We start from the raw sequence: 21,806 nt of genomic DNA on the forward strand, positions 1-21,806 counted from the left end.
TCCTATACATCTGAAGAGTTGTAGTTATCTCTGCTTTTCAAGTTCTCAGGACTTCTTTGAAAGCACGTTTTTACAAATCTGACCATGTAATTTTCCTTCCCTGCTGGTATCCTTTTAGTATTGGCTAAAGAGGTAACATGATCTGAGATTTAAAAGTGACAGATTGTGTTATGCAATTTAATTTCTAACATCTACTCAAACCCTAATAGAGATAGAAATTACACAGTTGTGACAAGCCCAAAATCAAAATGTCAAGTTAGCTTGAGTCTTGGGCATGCTTAAAATACCTTAGATCTGATATAGTGATACACTACCATGAGTCGTTTCCCTGACAGTCTCGATAAGTGCTTTTCAACCTTTTCAGTTTTAATACCTTTTAAAAAATACCCAGTGAAATGCAGGCTTCTTCAGCAATATATAGATTGCTAGGTGGTACAAGAACCACTTTGTCAGCCTTTAGAAGAGGCCGCAAGTGAAAAATATGCTGATTTCAAAAGCAAAATTTGATTTAGAGCAACCTGTGGCCAAAGCACTGCCTGATGTAAATCCAGTCACTTTTGTTGCCTATGTAAAAATGCTCTTTCAGAAGCACCACAGCTTTATGATGGAAATGCCTTTAGTGCTTAAAGACTTAGGATTTGTTTGGGGTTTTTTTTTAACTCTTTAGCTTTGCAGAGCCATCACAGCTCAGGGGCATTGAGGTAATGATTTTCCTCTTGTTCATCAATAGCAGTGCTCATTAGCAGTCACTTAAACCTGAGCAAGATTGCTGAAGGTACAAGAATTACACAGGTGTTCTGGGGAGAGTGGTTTTAACACTGCAGTTGTTGAAATACTATGTAACCTTTAATTTTCTTTGTAAAAGCATTCTAGAATAGCTGCTGAGGAGGAAAAATCTCACCTTGATTTTAGTGTTCTATTATAAAATATTATTTATTTAAATACCTTTTCATAGGCTGTTAGTTCTAAGTGCTTAAGGCTACTGAGGAGAAATTTAGGTCTATTTTAAAGAACTTTTAGATTAAAGCCAAGACATCCAAAACGGAACAATACACAAATCAAAAAACCTCTTCAATACTCCTTTGCCCTGGACCCACAAACCTCTCTTTTTTATATAGAACATAATAATTTATTTTATTGCTGTTTGCAGGTGCTCCTGACCCAACAGCAGGTGCTAGCATAGATGATGAAAACTGCTGGCATTTGGATGAAGAACAGGTCCAAGAACAGGTTAAACTCTTCCTCTCCCAGGGTGGATACCATGGATCAGGGAAGCAGCTCAATGTGCTTTTTGCAAAGGTACGCTGAGTACTCTAAACCTTCCCTCTTTTCTCTCCCCCCACTTCCCTAGCCAGTCTATACTTGTTGCAAATCTGTCTTACTCTAAGTCCTATTTGTTATGGTTTGGGAGACTCCGGCACGGTGTTGGACACCTATAGAGAGAGAGGGTCCTTAGGACCCTGAAAGACTGGAAAGGGTCAGTATTCCTGCTCACTTCCTGTCACAATATATAAAAGCCAGGAGAGCAGGAAGCCACTCCCTTCTCCCTTCCTGCTCTTTTCTCCCTACCGGGGCTGCTGCTTCCTTTGCTCGCTCCAGAATCGAACTGCATCGGATGCTGTGAGGAGCCGTGGACCTCTCCCCTGGAGCGGCCCTGCCTTTCCTATATCCCTGCCATCCTCGAGATCGGTTTTGTATATAGATACTTACCTCTTCTTCCCCTACGTTTTACCCTTTTAGCTTGTGTTATGGTAAATTTGTTTCTAGTTTCAATTTCCAAAGTTTAAGTCTCTCTTACTTATTCCCCTTCTATCTTCCCTTGGGAGGGTGGAGGGGGAGGGGGGTAATAGAGCCTGTCCTCTGTTATTTTGGGGGTTCACCTTTTAATATTTCAACCAGAACACTATTGTTCAAAAACAAGAAAAGGCTTGGAAACATGATGGCAAATTAATAATGCAATGGAACACAATCTGGTGTGCCTTGAGATCAGTTTAAGGATACGAAGTAACATTTCAACTGCCTGCACCTTTGCTCTTCCTTCCTACCTCTAAAATGTTGAAGAAAGCTGTAGAAAAGATGGTCTTGCAGCAGCTCTCATAATACACCTGTGGATTACTTATGGAAGAAGTGTTTTTGCAGAATTGCAATGGGTTACTGAAACTAAAAAAATGTTGATAAATTGGGATGGCAGACTATTTTTTTCAAATTTAAAATTTCACATCAGATATATAAATGATATTTTTAATTAACAGAGATGGAATGTTCAACACTGCAGCATATTGTCTGTACTCTGGTTTGGTTTGTTTTTTTAAGTTTGTATTAAAAGACTCATTCCCTAGGTGCGAGAGATGCTAAAGATGAGAGATTCAAATGGAGCTCGCATGTTGACGTTGATAACAGAACAGTTCATGGCTGACCCTCGTCTATCGATTTGGAGACAACAAGGAACTGGAATGACTGACAAGTATAGGCAACTCTGGGATGAACTGGGTAAATGCACAGACTTCAAAATTATTTAGGTGTTCATGTGTATAATGAAGAAACAATTACATATTTTGGATGGAGAGAAACTTTATTGTAGCACTAGGTAAAGCAGGTTAGAGTTTTCTGCAGGTTTGTTCAGTTAAGGTTTGGTGAAATTGAATTTTTTATCTACTCCATGAGACAATTACAATCGGAGGAGAGGGAGCATGGTATGAAACAAGTATGATTGCAACAGGTTGTAAGTACCTAAGAATCTAAAAAGAATAAAGCAAAAAGTGAAATGTAGCTACACAACTGAGGATAAGTATATAAGCTACTAGTGCTAAACTGGAAGTGTTCACAACTAGAGAGAAATGGAAGGCAAAAAGAGAAGATTCATTAGGAGTATGAGAAGATAGCAACAAAGGAAAGCAGAAGTCCATTACTGAGCAGGAAAGGAGATCAAATAACAGAGGGCTATTAACACTGCTTTACAGGGAAGGTCAGTTGTGACCAGATACATGATTTGTACAACAGAGAGAGGAACACAAGCTGAAATGGGAAAGGAATATTTAAACTGGTAAAGTCTGAAGACATTTGCTCTAAAATGTTCCAGAAACTCCCTGACACGGTTTTGAACTTCTGCTTCAGAAGTTCTCAAATTCTATAGGAATTTGTGGTAGGGAGGGGAAATTCAAAACAACTTGAAAGTAAACATCACCAATATTTTAAGGGTGGGTAGGTGAGTGGAAAGAATTGTTACCATAAAATTCGGTTGCTGAAAGAACCCTCTAACACTTGTATTTAAATTTTAGAAGGTAGACATTCTTTATTGCAGCGCTGGATGCATGAGAGAGAGTTCTCTAAAGTTGTGCATGCCATAAGAGACAACAGGCAAGACATATTGTCCTACTAGATGCATATGCATCAGATTTTCTGGAACTCATTGTAATATTTGTATTCTCCTTATCTATGAGCTTCAAGCTTCTTAGGTGGTCTGGGGAGTCGTTCTGAGGTGTTAATCCCTTCTCCAATGCATGTGGCAAGTCTAGCTGGTCTTAGTCAATTTCCAACTGCAAGGCAGTCTAGCTGGTCTTAATCAATTTCCAACTGCAAGGCCCCTAGGTCACTGAGTTTTTCTATTTACATGCAAAAGGCCTGGGGTGAGCCCAAATCAACGTCCTATTGTTAAAGGTGTCAGAAAAAAAAAAGTCTTCTGGAGTTGCACAGGCAGGGCTGGACTTCACAAGCTTTACTATATCTACTGGAGGTTTCTTCGCTGCTGACTGATAGTTTTGTAGCCAATCATTTATTTATCCAAGAATGTGGAGTCAGCATCTTTCTACTAAAAGTACAATAAAATAACCTAGTCAACTGGCATTTAGCTAAATCAGTAAATTATATAAAGTAAATTAATTATTCCAGTGAATTTCTATTAAGCTTAATTCCATCTTAATATATTTTATTAAATCTAATAAAGAATGTTCTATAGCCATCAGAATAATATTAAGTAACCACTAGCATTGCTTTCCTAGATGTAAGGTACTGGAACAAACTACTAACCAGTTGGTATGTAAGCATATAGAAGATAAAAGTGATAAAAGACAACCTGAATTATTTAAAATACAGTGGTAAGTCTAATTTGTTTCTCTAAAAGATAATTTACTGAGTGTATGAGTGAAGGAATTAGTGTGTATATCTTAGCTGTAGTAAGGTTTTGGATGCTGTCTTGGAAACTTTCTCAATGCAAGTTGAAGACACGCAGCCTAAATAGAATTGCTTTGCGATTCGTGGAACTTGGAGTAGTTACTTATGCTCTCACACAGTCTGGAAAGACACTTAAAGTCTAGACTTACAGGAGCCTGTCTTGATGTGTTCTGGTCAATCTTACTATTCCTGACATGTGGCATGGAATATGAATATATATATATAATTTTTAAAACCCATTAAAACAAAAACCAGAAATCCAACAAAACAACAACCCAAAACTTACTGATGACACCCCTTGGGACAATATGTAAACATTGTGGAGAACAAAGCCAAAAACTCTACTGATCTTGGTACATTTTAAAGGTCCAAAATCAAGCTAAAGGAAATTAAATCCAAGCAAGAATAATGTGCTTAATTTAGAAAGGAAAGGACAAAAGGAAAACTGAAGTTTTACACTGTTAAAAATGACCATAGAATCATAGAATGGTTTGGGTTGGAAGGGACCTTAAAGATCATCTAGTTCCAACCCCCCTGCATGGGCAGGGACACCTTCCACTAGACCAGGTTGCTCAAAGCCTCATCCAACCTAGCCTTGAACATTTCCAGAAGGGGGCATAAACAACTTCTCTGGGCAACCTGTTCCAGTGTCTCACCACCCTCACAGGAAATAATTTATTTCTAATGTCTAGCCTAAATCTATCCTCTTTCAGTTTAAAGCCATTACCCCTTGTCCTATTGCTACATCATGCCCTTATAAAAAGTCCCTCCCCAATGATTGATTGCATGTTGTCTGGTGTGGCTCAAACTGGATATAACCTGTTTAGCATAATTTATATTCATTCTAAAATGAATTAATTCATTCTAAATGAAGCATTAGGCTAATAAAATACTGGCTGTATATAGTTGATATTATAGATTTATGCAGTGGAAAGCCTTAATATCAGAACAAGCAAAGCTCTGTCAGAGAGTGTAGATATAACTACTTCACCTTCAAGTATGTCAGCCCTCTTAGTAATTGTGCCCCTGTACTTGGCACTGGTGAGGCTGCACCTTGAGTACTGTGCTGTTCTGGGCCCCTCACTGCAGGAAGGACATTGAGGTGCTGGAGCATGTCCAGAGAAGAGCCACCAAGCTGGTGAAGGGTCTAGAGAACAAGTCATATGAGGAGCAGCTGAGGGAACTGGGGATGTTTAGTTTGGAGGAGGCTAAGGGTGGACCTCATTGCCCTCTACAACTACCTGAAAGGAGGTGGGTGTTGGCCTCTTCTCCCAAGTGAATAAGGACATGACCAGAGGAAATGGTCTGAAGCTGCAGCAGGGGAGGTTTAGATTGTATATTAGGAAGAATTTCTCTACTGAAAGAGTGGTCAGGCACTGGAACAACCTGCCCAGGGAGGTGGTTGAGTCACCATCCTTGGAGGTATTCAAGAAACATGTAGATGTGGCACTTCAGGGCATGCTCTAGTGGCTGAGATTATAGGTTGTGTGTTGTGGGTTTTTTTTTGTTTTTTTGGGGGGGTTGTTTATTTGTTTGGGGTTTTTTTTTATGGTTGAACTCAGTGATCACAGTTGTCCTTTCTGATTGGTACCTTTGCAGGCTCATATTATTTATTAATTAAGAGAGGGGAGGGGAAAAGTACTGGTATCATTCTTGATGCAGATTTCTCAGGTGTCATCGTTTCTATTGTTTTGGCTTATTGTTACAACCCCAGGCCACAGAATCTTCATCCTGTTCCAGAAATTGTGCTAATTGCCAGTCAAGTTTGCAGTCAAGATGCACAAGCCAGGCACCATACCTTGGCTAACACAATGGTCTGTTCCCTCTGCCCCTACTCCTTATCTGATGTAGGAATCACAGGGATTTAGCCTGCTGTCTTTTGTAATACAGTCCCTCTATAGGGGAAAAAAAATATTCTATTTTAGTAGATTCTATTCTACTAATGAGTATCCTGTGACTATGGCAGGGGGGGTAATTTTTGGTAATTTTTTTGGTAAATTTGCCAAAAGAATCTGTCCTGTTGTTCCACAGTTTCTCTTTAATTAAATTGCATTGGTAAAGTGGAGGAATATGGAAATGCACAGTAAATATCTGTTGATGCCTGTTGAACTGAGATGTCAGATTTTAAGAAAAGGTCAGTTAACCTTCTACGTACTCTGGAGGGGAAAAAATGATCTGTGCAATCTTACTACAGCAGTAATTTGTTAATGTTCATCCATGAAGTAAAAGTGTCTTGTTCTCTATGCAAGTGAAAAAGAATCCTTTAATAAAAGGGGAAATTTTGACTTTGTCCCAGTCCAGAGATCATGATGGCTGTGAGGCTCTCCTTTGGAATTAAATGTTGAGCACTACCAAATGCCAGATATTGAGAAGAGGCTGAGTTTTGTTGGCAAATAGGATCTGCAAGTTATTTGGTGTTTTCTGCGGGCTTCTGGCTGTGAAATAAAATTGGAAGCCCTTTAGCCACATAGATAATACAGGACCTGAATACAAATTTCAAATGTCACCATCAGGGCCCACTGTGAAACAATAGTCTTCCTACTAACACTGCACCATTACAGATCATTTAAATATGGGAATTGCATTTAAACTAAGAGCCCCGTTTGCCTTTTACTGCAATTTAAATGTCTTCTTAGCAAAAGCTAAGTGACAAATTAAATTTTAAAAGTGCCCACATTTTAAAAGCTGTAATGCAAAACAACCTTTTATTGCTTCTCATGTGCCACAAATTAATCATTATACTTGTGAACCCTAAACCAAGACATAATTGGAGCAGCTACTGTTATCAAAGTGGAGCTGCTCTTATGACAGCTTAATAAAGCTGAAACTAAATCCCAGATGCTTATTAACCTGATGAAAGCAGTCAAGTAGAAGAATCTAAAATAAGTATCTACTACTCATTGGAACAAGGGAGTCCCAACAGCTTATCAACACGTAGATTACAGGATGAGATATTTTTTTTAACTACTGTTTTCAATATCTTTATATCTTCTTGCTTGCCTTCGTGGTGAAGAAACTTCACATAATTTGCATGTTACAAAACAAACATTTATAGTAGTTTTCCTCCATTTTTATATTTAAGAACCGTTAAAGGGGGAAGATAGCTGTTTTGTGTCAAGAATTTGTTTCTTATGGAACAAAAATATGATGGCTGTATCATGGTATGTTGGATTGACCTGTGTTTTTGTACTATTTGGGCTAGTATTTGTATTTGTTTTACCTTCATTTGATTGATTGTGAACAAATGAATGGTTTTGTGAATATTTGGGAAGTTAATCAGTGAGATTTATTTGCAGGTGCTTTATACTTTCCCCTAGTTTTGTAGACTAATGCCCATGCCTTGTTATTGTGATTAGGTTGAAACAAAATTCAGAGCTTCCAAACCCCTTTGCTTTCTAACACTTGTCACCGAAGTAGGAGGCTAGGTGTTGCTGGGTAAGGATTCTGAGATAAAAACCCAGTAACAACAAGCTGTTATTGAGCAGGCATTCTTTATTGGCAGTGCTGGGCAGGACTGGGGATATCTCCACTATAAGTACTCCAACAAGTTAGCAAAACACCCCAGTTAATATACACCAAAAACATGCTTTCACCGTTTAACTCAGGATCCACAACAACACTTTCAATTTGTAGATTGCCCAGGTGGGTCCAGAATCAACATGAATGTTGTCTGTTGTCAGGTCTTGATGTTTTCACAACCTGCTGGATGCTTGGCATAACTGACTGACAGTTTCACAAAGCACTTTGTTTTAAAAGTAAACCATTCAGCTAACTTAGTACAGCAAATTCATCATTTTAGTAAATTTCTACAACTATCAGGTTATAGGGTACTATAAATGCATAGAGGGGCATCTAATGGACATGTGACAGATACCTAAATGCTCTCTTAGGGAGATTGTAGTCTCAGGCTATGATACTGTAAACTGCACCTTTCAAGCAAATTTATCTTCTATGAAAACCTTTGGTCAAATGGCAGAGTGTCTGCAAGGATGCGGAAGTTTTTAAAACAAACTGAAAAAGGCAAAACCCAGAACAATGGGCTCATGCAAAATGACAGAAGTGCTTGTTTAGTTCTTTTTTCCATTGTACTAAAAGTTGAAAGTATAGGAAGACAGGAGCAGAAGGTTTTCATTACTTGACACACACATATCAGAGCATGTAGTCGATGATAGCTTAGAATCTCAAAATATAAATATCTGTTTCCTTTTAGCTGAATACAAGTGTGCTTTTAACACTTGGAGCAGAGGTATGCAGCAAGACAGAAAGGGAAACTTAAGGAATTTGACACTTTTTTTGTCCCTGAGCTACACCTCCACTTCCTCTAATGCACATTCAAAGCTTAGTGTGCAGAAGGGCAATGATTCCCTCTTGCCATCAGTGCTGCAGGTAAACTATTGCATTAATCGGCCAACTAGTATGAAATGCATCAGGAGTGATGATACTGTCATATACAATTGTCACCGTTTGACTCAGGTCTGACAACAATGTTCTCGATCCCCTCCCCCTCCCACCCAGGTAGGGAAGGAGAGAGAGAAAAAGAGAGAGACTTGGCTGAATTGAAAACTAAACTACACAGCTTTAATTAAACACTAATGATATAAGAAAATATATACAATTATATACAGATATGTTCAGGTATGTGCAAGAGCCTCTCTCCTCCCCCCACCCCCAGCAACTCCCACCACACTCCCCTGAGCTGGAACAGTTCCGAGAAATCCCGGAGCTGCTGCTGGAGAAAGCGGAGAGTGATGAGGGTCAGGAGAGCTCGAGCCTAAGGGTCGACGGTGATGGATGGACGGAGTCCTCTCTGGACGCTGGCCATGGACAGAAGAGAAGGGAAGAAGAAAAAGGAAGGAAGTTGTCTTCTGTGATCTCTGACCTTCCTCTGAGCTTACGTAGATATATGGAATGGAATATCTCTGGCCAATTTTGCTGTCTGTCTAATTCAGCCTCCTACGGGGGGGTCAAAGATCTCCCCGTAGTGTCTGAGTCGGCAGAGTGAAGGTGCGACCTTGAAGACCCAGCAGTTAGAAAAACATTCCAATGTCTTATCAGCCTAGCTAGAACAGAATGTTGGTAGTTAAAAGAAAGCTTACTGAAGGAAAAAATAAATCAGTAAAAAGGAAAATTGGCTTCATCCTGGCTCAAACCAGGACAACAATACAATCAGCATGAAGCGCACTTGTCAAGACCAATACATCAAAGTTTAATTCAGTAATAGAATGAATTAGAGCAAAATGAAACATTCAGTTCTCCAAGAAGCACAGCACCCCTAGCAAGCCTTTTTTTTTTTTTTTTTTTCTGAAAGCTGCATAGAGAAAACAGAGTGCATTAAGGAATTATTTTTATTAATAAGATTGCAACTTGGATCCAACTGAATGCCAAGAGTACTTTTCCTTGGGATTCTTATCAAGGAGAGAACAGCACTGAAGTGCTTTCTCTATCTTCATTATTCCATAAAAGCAACTGTTACATTGGAGCATTCTCCAGTGGGACTTCTGATGATGCTTTGTTCTAATGGAGATAGCTCCTTTCCTGGAGGAGGGAGGTGGCTTTGCTAGTCATTCTGAATGCATTTGTCCTTGTTAAGAAGCAATAACTATAATACATTAACTTCTTTGAGGTTTCAAGTGACTGGCCCAGTGAAAGTATGTATGTGTTTAAAAAACAGATGTAAAACACTTCAAAATTCTTTGCTGACACTTATGTTTTAAAGGGGTCATTATTGCTTCTATTTCCAATGCTGTAAAACATTTGTAACAAAATTTATTAGGCTCAAATGGGGCATAGTGGCAAGCGTGCATCAAGTGTCAAAGGTGATTTGTCTATTGCACAAAGGGAATGATCTTGATTACCTGGCTCTGCTTTCTTTGAAATAATCAAATGTTACTAACCTGGTAGCTTTTGGGTTTTTATTTTTTTAATAAAGAGATGTGCATTATTGGGGAGAGCAAAGACGTCAAACATGCATCGGTTTCTTGCATATTTTAATTTTGCAAATGAATGGATTGATCTTAAGTATATTAAACATAAAATTCCAAGGCAAAGTCCAAGGTATTGTAAATGAGAAAACACTGACCCAAAATTAGCTACACAGCAGCCCTGACAGGGTAACACATTTCTAGGAAAGACTGTAATCACAGTTAAACAGAATTGTACACTGGATCTTCAGTCATATTTAGTGTCCTAGCCCCCCACTAAATCTGTTTCCACCACCACCCTCCCATTTACTGGGACAAAAGTAAAATATAATAGGGTTTATGAAAATTGAGCAATGCTTAATCTCTTGGGAGAGTCTGTATACATTCCTTGCACTTTCTTTGGCTTACATGCATATACAAGATGTGTAATTATTACAACACCTACTTTTACCGTGAGTGAATACTTCTTAATGTTTTGCAATTTGCATGTTTAAATCCTAATCAGTGTAAAGGCATACTGTTCCTTTCTCTCTCATGAATTCCTCGATATGGATATTGACTGAGAAATACAAAAGTATTGATGTTTCCCCTGTATGTACAAGGAATGTATGCATCATGTAAAGCAGTGATGTAACCTATTTCTTTGTAGTGTGAGGCACACTAAAATGAATGACAATCGTCATTCATTCAGCTTTCAAAAAGAGAGCTATTTTAAACAAAGATCTGCTTTAGTAAAGCTGGCTTTTTCCAGGTCAAATGGATTAGTGTTGAACCAAAATAGGCAATTCCTCACTGCAATATGACAGTTCTAATAATAATTCCCTTGTGAAATTAATATAAAATTGCAGTCACACCATGACTGGTCTTCCAATTATCTTCTGGGGGGAAATATTTGCATATTAGTTTGTGATAGCTTGGTGGACAAGCTGACTAGAAGAGGAGCGCTGCTGGATCTTGTACTCACCAACAAGGAGGGCCTTGTTGAAGCAGTGGTGGTCAATGGCAGCCTTGGCTGCAGTGACCATGAGATGGTGGAGTTCAGGATCCTGTGTGGGGGGAACAGAATACCCAGCAGGACCAGAACTCTGGACTTCCACAGAGCAAACTTTGGCCTCCTCAATCAATTGTTAAGGGAAGTCCCATGGGACAGGGTGCTAGAAGGTAAAGGGGCTCAAGATAGCTGGTCAACATTCAAGGACCAATTCTTGCAAGCACAGGATCAGTGTGTCCCAATGGGTAGAAAATCTAGTAAGGGAGCTAGGAGACCAGCGTGGTTAAAAAAGGAACTGCTGGGCAAAATCAAGTGGAAAAGGAAAATCTATAGATCATGGAAGGTGGGGCTGGTCACTTGGGAGGAATATAGGACTGTTGTCAGAGGATGTAGGGAGGCTAAGGCCTCCTTGGAACTTAAACTTGCAAGTCGGGTTAAAGACAATAGAAAGGGCTTTTTCAAATACATAGCCAACAAAACTAATACCAGAGGCAATATAGGCCCACTGCTGAATGAGGTGGGTGCCCTGGTGACAGAGGATATAAAGAAGGCAGAGGTGCTGAATGCCTTCTTTGCCTCTGTCTTTACTCCTGCAGGCTTTCCCCATGAGCCCCAGTTTCATATAGCCCCAGAAGAAGTCAAGATAAAGGAGGAGTTTGCCCAGGTAGATGAGGATTGGGTTAGGGATCAGTTGAGTAATCTGGACATCCATAAATCGATGGGTCCGGATGAAATGCATACAAGGGTGCTGAGGGAGCTGGCGGAGGTCATTGCTAGGCCACTCTCCATCATCTTCGGTAAGTCATGGGTAACAGGAGAGGTGCCTGAGGACTGGAGGATAGCAAATGTCACTCCAGTCTACAAGAAGGGCAAGAAGGAGGACCCGGGTAACTATAGACCGGTCAGCCTCACCTCCATCCCTGGAAAGGTGATGGAACAACTTGTCCTTGGCACTATCTCTAGGCATATCAAGGACATGGGGGTCATCAAGAGCAGTCAACATGGTTTTACCAAGGGTAAGTCATGTTTGACTAACCTCATAGCCTTCTATGAGGAAATGACTAGGTGGATAGATGATGGTAGAGCGGTGGATGTGGTCTATCTTGATTTCAGTAAAGCATTTGACACCGTCTCCCACAGCATCCTTGTAGATAAGTTGATCAAGTATGGGTTTGATGATCAGGCAGTGAGGTGGATCAAGAACTGGTTGAAAGGAGGAAGTCAGAGAGTTGTAGTCAATGGGGCAGAATCTAGTTGGAGGCCTGTGACTAGTGGAGTCCCTCAGGGGTCGGTACTGGGACCGGTGTTGTTCAACATCTTCCTCAACGACCTGGATGAGGGGACAGAATGTACCCTCAGCAAGTTTGCTGATGACACCAAGCTGGGAGGAGTGGCTGACACACCAGAAGGCTGTGCTGCCATTCAGAGAGACCTAGACAGGCTGGAGACTTGGGCGGGGAAGAACCTGATGAAGTTCAACAAGGGCAAGTGTAGAGTTTTGCATTTGGGGAAGAAAAATGTCATGCACCAGTACAGGTTGGGGGCTGACCTGCTGGAGAGCAGTGTAGGAGAGAGGGACCTGGGGGTCCTGGTGGACAGGAGGATGACCATGAGCCAGCAGTGTGCCCTTGTGGCTAAGAAGGCCAATGGCATCCTGGGGTGCATTAGAAAGGGTGTGGTTAGTAGGTCAAGAGAGGTTCTCCTCCCCCTCTATTCTGCATTGGTGAGGCCGCATCTGGAATATTGTGTCCAGTTCTGGGCCCCTCAGTTCAGGAAGGACAGGGAACTGCTGGAAAGAGTCCAGCACAGAGCCACAAAGATGATTAAGGGAGTGGAACATCTCCCTTATGAGGAAAGGCTGAGGGAGCTGGGTCTCTTTAGTTTGGAGAAAAGGAGACTGAGGGGTGACCTCATCAATGTTTACAAATACGTAAAGAGTGAGTGTCAAGAAGATGGAGTTAAGCTTTTTTCAGTGATGACCAGTGATAGGACAAGGAGTAATGGATGCAAATTGGAGCATAGGAGGTTTAAGGTGAATATCAGAAAAAAATTTTTTACTGTGAGAGTGACAGAGCACTGGAACAGGCTGCCCAGAGAGGTTGTGGAGTCTCCTTCACTGGAGACATTCAAAACCTGCCTGGACGCCTTCCTGTGTGATGTACTCTAGGTGACCCTGCTCTGGCAGGGGGGTTGGACTAGATGATGTTTTGAGGTCCCTTCCAACCCCTAGGATTCTATGATTCTATGATATTTTGCCATTGTGCTGTGAGCAGCTTCATACTGGAAAGACATGGGTCATAGTCAAGGAATCCAAATCGGAATGTTACTTTTGGTTTAGTTCAGGGGAAGATGTGTGTCATGGTTTGACTTGGGATTGGCAATTGAATCAGTGACAATAATGCTCTCAATCCCCCCCCCCCCCTCGCAGGTAGGGAAAGGAGAGAGTGTAGAGAGACAGAGACTTTCCGGATTGAAAACTAAACTAGACAGTTTTAATTAAATATTAATGAATCTCTTGTTTGAGGCCAGTGTAAGCTTTCAGGTTGGTGGTGATATTTAAGGGCCAGCTCATGAGGGCTTCCACTGAGCAGCATCAGAGTGAAATAGGAAGAATATCCTCCAGGCTCCTTCCACTTGGCATGTGGTAAAATCTGGGCAGAAGTGAACATTTTCCTGACTTCTCAGTGCTAGGAGCAGAACAGGAACCAGTGAATTGAAAGAACCAGAATGGAGCAGATATCAGGGGAGGAGGAAGGTGCTCAAAGAGATAGAGGAGGAAGAAATATGAATACAGGCATACACACACACACTGTGGGAGGGGGAAAGATCACACACATACACACAAAAACTTGAAACCCAAATAGGCTGAAGAGTGTGGGGTCATTATACTTCCTTCTCAAAGATGGTAGGCTTTGTAGCATTACAGCAGCTGAGCCTGAGGCTCTTTCTGTTCCCTTCTCAGTGGGAGGGTTTTGTCTCACTCCTGCAGGGAATTGGGCAGCTGTGAAAGCTGGGCAAGATCTCAGATGGGCACGCAGCTTTCCCTGAAGTCACCTGTCACGGTTTGACTCAGGATTGGCAATTAAACCAGCAATAACAATGCTCTCAATCCCCTCCCCCAGGTAGGGAAAGGAGAGAGATAACAAGGAGAGAGACTTTCCAGATTGAAAACTAAACTAGACAGCTTTAATGAAATACTAATGATAAAAGAAAATATGTACAATTATATACAAGTATGTTCAGGAATGTTCAAAACCCTATTGCCCCCCCCACACCCAGCACCTCCCATGGCACTCTCCTTAGCTGTGAGCAGTTCTGAAATGTCCCGGACCACTGCCGGAGATAGCAACAGAGCAGACTGGAGCTGAGGGCAGAGTTATGAGGGTCAGGAATGCACGAGCCTAGTGATCAATGGTGATGGATGGAGTCCTCCCCAGATGCCGGCCATGGACAGAAGAGAAGGAAAGAAAAAGCAGGAAGGAAGTTGTCTTCTGTGATCTCTGACCTTCCTCTGAGCTTACGTAGATATATGGAACGGAATATCTTTGGCCAATTTTGCAGTCTGTCTAGTCCACCCCTCCTACAGGGGTTACAGATACGACTATTTTGCTTCCAGTAGCATCTGAGGCAGCAGAGAAAATAAGTGACCTTGGAGCCTGAGCAGTAACATAAACATTCTAGTGTTATCAATCCACTAGCTGGAAAACTTAGTGCTTGTTAAAAGAGAGCTTACTGAAGGAAAAAAATAATCAGTAAAAGGAAAATTGGCTTAATACTGGCTCAAACCAGGACATCACCACAAGGAGGGTGCAGTTGATCTGTTGAGATTTTAAAGGGTTTGTGTGGGTTTATTAGAAATACACTTGTCCTTGTGCTGCATTTGCATAAAACTAGTATGGATTTCTGAGACAAATGCTGCTAACAGTGTAGTTATGCTTGACATATAAGCCATAACACCTTGTCGTCTTGCTCATAAAAATGGCTTAAAATGTAAAGATGGGAGTTTTAGATGAGATATTAGGAAGAAATTATTCACTGAGAGTGCTGAGACACTGCAACAGGTTGCCCAGGAAAGTTGTGGAAGCGCCATCCCTGGAAGTGTTCAAGGCTAGGTTGGATCAGTGCATGGCAAATGGTTGAGCTGTGTTTCCACCCCTGGGGCAGTCGATTCCAGGTGTACTGGACTCCCCTCCAGGTGAAAGCAAACTGTGACCTGCACTCTGGTGCTAGAGGAATAGAGAAAAAGGCATGAGCAATGTCAATAGTGGCACACCACCTAGCTGCATTTGACTCCAGCTCATACTGAAGTTCTAGCATGTTCGGCACAGCAGCACTGAGTGGTGGTGTCACCTCATTCAGGCCACGATAGTCCACTGTCAGCCTCCACTCGCCATCAGGCTTTCGCACTGGCCAAATAGGACTGTTGAAGGGTGAGTGTGTCCTGCTGATCACTCCTTGACTTTCCAATTGCCGGATCAGCTTATGGATGGGGATCACAGAGTCTCTGTTGGTGCGATACTGTCGTCTATGCACCGTTGAAGTGGCAATTGGCACCTGTTGGTCTTCAGTCTTCAGCAACCCCACTAGAGAAGGGTCATCTGAAAGGCCAGGCAAAGTATGCAGCTGTTCAGTGTCCTCAGTCTCTACAGCTGCTATACCAAAGGCCCACAGTACCCTTCAAGGTCTCAGAAATATCCTTTTTTGAGACAGTCTATGCCAAGGATGCACGGAGCATCTGGGCCAGTCACAACATGGTACATTTGCCACTCCTTACCAGTGAGGCTCACATCGGCCTCCACAACAGTCAGTTGTTGAGATCCTCCTGTCACTCCAGAAATAGTGACAGAGTCTGTCCCTTTATGATTCAATGGCATTAGGGTGCTCTGTGCACCAGTGTCCACCAGGCCTTTATACCTTTGTTGTTCTAATGTGCCAGGCCACCGAATCCATACAGTCCAGTAAACTCTGTTGTCCCTCTCCTCCCCCTGGCTGTAGGCAGGGCACCTCTAATGTTGAGCATTAGAGTTCGATGCACCATCCTGGGTGATGACTGGTGCAGCCTTCTTCTTGGAAGAACCATCTCTTGCCTTTGTTCTGTTTAGTAGCACTTGCACACGTATCTGTAGAACATCAGTGGGTTTCTTGTCCCAGATTCTCATGTCCTCTTTACGATAATTTTGCAAGAGAGACCACAGGTGGCGTTGCAGTGGGTCCTGCCTCTCTCACTGCTGTCTCATAGCAGGACGTCTCTTCTTAATGGTTGCAACATGTGACTAGTTGTCTCTAGGGAGATTCTGGAGTTTACCTCCCCATCTGTTTGGCATCTTATTCTTTCTGTCAGTCATTTGTTCAATGGCTGAGGTGTGGAACTGATGGGAATCAGAGATTACGTCTCCATACTGCCATACTTTGAAAGCCACCTCATGCACAGTTGGTCCTGCGTCATCATCAAGCACCCCATGAAGGAGAATATATGGGCATGTGCTGCTAGTACAGCCTGAGCAAACCTCTGGAACATTTGTGTGTCGCTTACAGATTTGTAAAGTCCATCTTTATTATAGATCACTTCTCGCAAAGCTATCTCTCTCAAATATGTGATGGCTTTCTCAAGAGTGGGTGTTCTGCTTCGGCGCCATTCGATGTCACCCTTGTGGGGGTATCTCTCCCTCACAGCTGAAAGAAGTCGGTCCCACAGGGTGGTAGTTCCCATCTTACTACTAAGTGCTCTGTCAATACCAGCATCTCTGGCCTGGGATCCCAACTGCTTGGCTTCTCTCTCATCCACGTTGTAGGTTTCAGCCCCACTATCAAAGCATCGGAGCCACCAAGGAAGAATTCCCTCACCATCAGCGTGGGGAAGTCCTTTCTCAAGATGTGCAGTTCCTTCATAGAGAAAGGCTGGACAAGGTCATTGTTGTCATCTGATTGAGGAGGGCCTGCTGTTCTATCTGCTTGACAGTGGTCTGATTTTTTATCTGTTTGAGAAGCACCTGCTCCATCAAGTGATTTAGAATCCTCTGCCTCCTCAGTTTCAGTCTCTGTTGTTGCCTGAAGAAACTCTGGCTTTTTGCCTTTGCTTTGCTCCTGGTCACAGGGTAAACTAGCTTGATTTGAAAGGGAGTGGACTTTATCTTTGTAGAAGCAGTTGTTTTTGTAGCAGTACATGTGGTGGTATCAGCAGCAGTGGTGGTGGCAGCAGCAACAGTAGCAGCAGCATTGCCTGTGAGGGATTGGCAGTGAGTGGAGCAACACTTCACCCTACATATCCACAATATATTATAAACATTCAGCAGAAGCATCCCCACTGCAACAATGCTATTCAGATCAAGAGCTGGGAGACTGACTGCCGGTATTGGGGGGCTACTGGCTGTCAGGATATTTCTGCGACTCCCCCCCCCAATATGGAGAGGTTTGTGAATGAGCCCGAGGGTCACACGTGGCGTTTGCCTCTCACAGAGGAACGGCCACTGCTGGACTGTATCTTAGAGGGTAGATTAGAATACCCTCCCACCACGCTCACAAATTGCTACTGAGACCAATGGTTAGTTTACGAATTAATCGGTTTATTAAGGGTCAACACTAATTAAGGGAACAAGGTTCAGGAGAGGTTGTCTAGGTGTATATTGGAAAAGGGATTCAAAGGTACTATGGTCTTATTAAAGGCACACTCCGAGGAAGAGTGTAAAATCAATGGAGTGAAAGGGTAGGAGTTGAGCCCGGCAGGAAAGTTAGAGTGTGTGTGTGTGTGTTTACCCTCCTTCCGTAGCGCGTGGTTCCCGGGATGCGGCTGGCAGGTTCGGCAGGAGATCCATGGGGGGGCCGTCTTCCCGGTAACCGGGGCAACCCCTCCCAGCAGCAGCAGCCGCGGCAAGCACGGCTTTAGTCCCAAAGTAGGTGGTGAATGCAGGCTGAGCAAGGTCCTACTTTGGTCCGGTTTAGTTTAGGCTGGGCAGGCAGGGTCTCCACGGAGCGGGCACAGGCAGCCCCCCCTTCCCTCTCGGCTCCTCCGGACAGCGAGGCTGGCGTTCCAGGCAGGTCCAGATACTGCAGCAGGGTCTCGTCCCGGTCAGGCAGAGAGCACCGGCCTGCGGATCTTGCCCTCTTTTATAGATCAGAAATCACTGTTCGAGAAAGTACCACTGTTCAAATTAGCCAATTAGCACTGGCCAGGTACGTGCTCTATTAGAGGCAGTCTTTAACCTGTTGTCCATTTTTTCTGCCAGTTATCATAACCCTTATGCTGTTTTTCTTGCTGTGGAGTTATCTGGTAGAGCAAGAGGCCTGTTCCAGTCTGTCCTTGGCCAAATCAGTAAAAAGGCGCCACTCTCGTTTTGCTGGCTTGAAAGGCATTTTGTTTAGTCTTACGTGGGGGAAGAGAAGATGGACCGTTCCCCACAGAGACTCAGCTTGAAAGAAAATGGAGAGGTGAAATTGAACTTGCTACTGCTATTACCAACACGGACTGTTCCATTCACTTTAGGATTTGTACTGTAACTGTGTACATACAGTGCTCCCATAAAGAACAGTATCATAACCATTAGGATCACTAGGCTGGTAATTATACGGTTGATTATGGCTACAGCTGTGTCGAGGAGCCACACAGAGCAGTATGCTCTTGTCTGTATACCACATGCACAGTTGCATGTTTGGAAAAAGTCCGGTAGATTCATTGCAGAAAGTGTCTGTTCAGTTTTCAATCCATCATGAAATTCAGCAGAGCTGTTGCCCGTTGCTATGTGAGGGATTCCTCCCATCAGAGATGGAATTTTGAACACTCCCAATTCGTGCAAATTTATAATCTGGTCTTAAAATTGTGCCCCACGTTTGGTGCCAATAAATCCTCACCGTTTGACTCACATTTGACAACAATGCTCTCGATCCCCTCCCCCTCCCACCCAGATAGGGAAGGAGAGAGAGAAAAAGAGAGAGACTTGGCTGGATTGAAAACTAAACTACACAGCTTTAATTAAACACTAATGATATAAGAAAATATATGCAATTATATACAGATATGTTCAGGTATGTGCAAAAGCCTCTCGCCTCCCCCCACCCCCAGCAACTCCCACAGCACTCCCCTCAGCTGGAACAGTCCCGAGAAATCCAGGAGCTGCTGCTGGAGAAAAGCGGAGAGTCACGAGGGTCAGGAGAGCTCGAGCCTAAGGGTCGACGGTGATGGATGGACGGAGTCCTCCCCGGACGCCGGCCATGGACGGAAGAGAAGGGAAGAAAAAGCAGGAAGGAAGTTGTCTTCTGTGATCTCTGACCTTCCTCTGAGCTTACATAGATATATGGAATGGAATATCTCTGGCCAATTTTGCTGTCTGTCTAACTCAGCCTCCTACGGGGGGGTCATAGATCTCCCCGTAGTGTCTGAGCCGGCAGAGTGAAGGTGTGACCTTGAAGACCCAGCAGTTAGAAAAACATTCCAGTGTCTTATCAGCTCTAGCTAGAACACAGTGTTGCTAGTTAAAAGAAAGCTCACTGAAGGAAAAAAACATCTCAGTAAAAGGAAGATTGGCTTCATCCTGGCTCAAACCAGGACAGTGACGTGCGGAATAACGACCTTACAACGTATAAGGTTATAAAGAAGGTATATTTATTCAGCACTGGGTGCACGGGGGATCGCTCCTCCACAAACGTGCACACCCTAGAGCTGTTGGCAAGCTCATTATATGACACAAAGTAATACATATTCATCCATGCTGTTGCATATACATTAGGTGTCCGAGGATAGGGAGGGGTTATTACAATTAGTTTCAGGAAATCATTATCATAGTTGCCACCCCAGACTCCTCCTTGCTGCGTCTGCGCAGTGTCTCCTGGGGGTCGCGGGCAGGGGTCTTTGGGATGAAGGCCGTATGTCTTTCTCGCTGTGCACTTTTCACCTCTGGCATTCCTTCCTTTCGAATCTAGTTGATCTGCCGAGGTCTGCACGACGTTTCTGCTTTCTCAGCAAGCTCCTGTTTAAACATCCCCTCACACAATACCCTCATTTACATTCCAAGTCTTATCTAAGCTAAACAATGCCATCTTGTTTACTCTTTATGTGCTAGTCCCCTTTATCAATAGTTCTGCTTAAACAAATAAAATTGATCGAGAGACTAGTTGCAAGAGAATAACATAGTAAATGGCAGGTGGGTTTCCTTTTGAAACAAAAATTCGGAGCTTCCAAACCCCTTGCTTTCTAACACTCCTCACCGAAGTGGGGTGCGGCTGGGTAAGGATTCCGAGATTAAGACCCAATAACAACAAACAAGCTGTTATTGAGCAGGCATTCTTTATTGCAGCGCTGGGCAGCACTGGGGATTCTCCACCATGAGTGCTCCAACGAGTTAGTGAAACACCCCAACTAATATACACCAAAAACACGCATATTCAGTTCCATGTCAATGAGTTCCCAGAATTCTTTTACATAGTCATTTTATTTCCTGGAATTGGCTATCTTTGTAATTATGCATACTCGAGGGTCTCCTGTGGGGGTCTTTGTTGATTCTAGTCCTTTGTCCTGTCTCTGGTCCTGGTCCTGTCTCCAGTCTCCCGCTGGTAGATTGCCCAGGTGGGTCAGAATCAACATGAGTGTTGTCTGTAGGCCCACAGGTTCTTAGAAGACAACCTGCAGGATGCTTGGCATAATTGACTGATAGTTTCACAAAGCACATAGTTTTAAAAGTAACCCTTAGTATAGCAAATTCATTATTTTAGTAATTTTTTATTAGGCTATATTTCTATTGAATTTACTAACGAGTATCCTATGCTTATCAGGCACCTTCTTCCCCTTCTTTGTCACCAACCACCAGCACCGCTCTCCTCCTGCACAGCTCTTCTCCCCCTCTCCTAGCTCTGCTCAGGTGTTATAGCAGTTCTTTCGTATGTTAATCGCTGAGGCGCATCTATTGTCCCTGTAATGGATCTTTGGCTGGGTTTTGGAAGCAGGAGTAGCTTCTCAGCTTCTTACCGGAGCCACTCCTGGGGCCCTTCCCTCGCTACCAAAAAATCCACGAAACCAAACCAGAACAACTGGATTTTAGAAGGAAGTAACAAGAAGATTAGTCAAAACTAGAGACATTTCAGAAATCCAAGAGGAGCTAAATTAGTAATATGATGTAAAATGAAAGATTAATATCTGCAAAATAATATGGAAGAATATTTTACAAAATTTAGATTTTTTAGGAAAAGTTTTTGCAGATACATTATGCATTAAAATAAAACTTGTTATATAGAAAATAGTGATATTTTGGTTTAAGACATGGAATGTAAAAATAAAATGAAAACACTGCATGCTAGTATATACGGATAAGGAAGTTCTTTTATCTGCCATACACAAGTAGACTTTGAAACTTATTGCTATATGATGTTTGTGAGACCTGAATTTTAAATTTTAGCAGGAGATGTTAGATATTATCAGCAGATAAGTTTATTCATTTTTCTTTATGTGCAGATGGAAGGGAAATAATTTTTTGTAAGTTAAAAATGCGATGGGGGTTTATTAACTTTCCTGAGTGTTCCGAACAGGGCAAGAGAGCAGACAAGATGTATATGCACAGATCAAGATTTATTGCATATAACACCGAAGTCTTAACTCCTTAAAGTAGAAAGCACAAGCACAGTCAAATTGTAGGGAAATTGGGAGATTGGAACAGAAGCTGGTTTGAATGCAAAAGGTACCTTAACAATGATATTTGCTACTTGTAGTTAGATCAAACAATAAAGGTTAACCATTTAAA

At 42.5% G+C, this 21,806-nt stretch overlaps 1 protein-coding gene across 2 annotated transcripts in view; it reads left to right on the plus strand.

The window, feature by feature from the left end:
* Positions 1-21,806, plus strand: part of LOC127395158 (zinc finger SWIM domain-containing protein 6) — a 210,948-nt gene that overhangs the window by 117,866 nt on the left and 71,276 nt on the right. For both annotated transcript variants that reach the window (XM_051641640.1, XM_051641641.1), the window contains exons 3-4: positions 1,151-1,299; positions 2,340-2,490. In XM_051641640.1, coding sequence (XP_051497600.1) covers positions 1,151-1,299; positions 2,340-2,490 — 300 coding nt within the window. The remainder of the gene's footprint in view (positions 1-1,150; positions 1,300-2,339; positions 2,491-21,806) is intronic.

The sequence above is a fragment of the Apus apus genome, chromosome W (assembly GCF_020740795.1).
Source record: "Apus apus isolate bApuApu2 chromosome W, bApuApu2.pri.cur, whole genome shotgun sequence".
NCBI classification, from domain to species: domain Eukaryota; kingdom Metazoa; phylum Chordata; class Aves; order Apodiformes; family Apodidae; genus Apus; species Apus apus.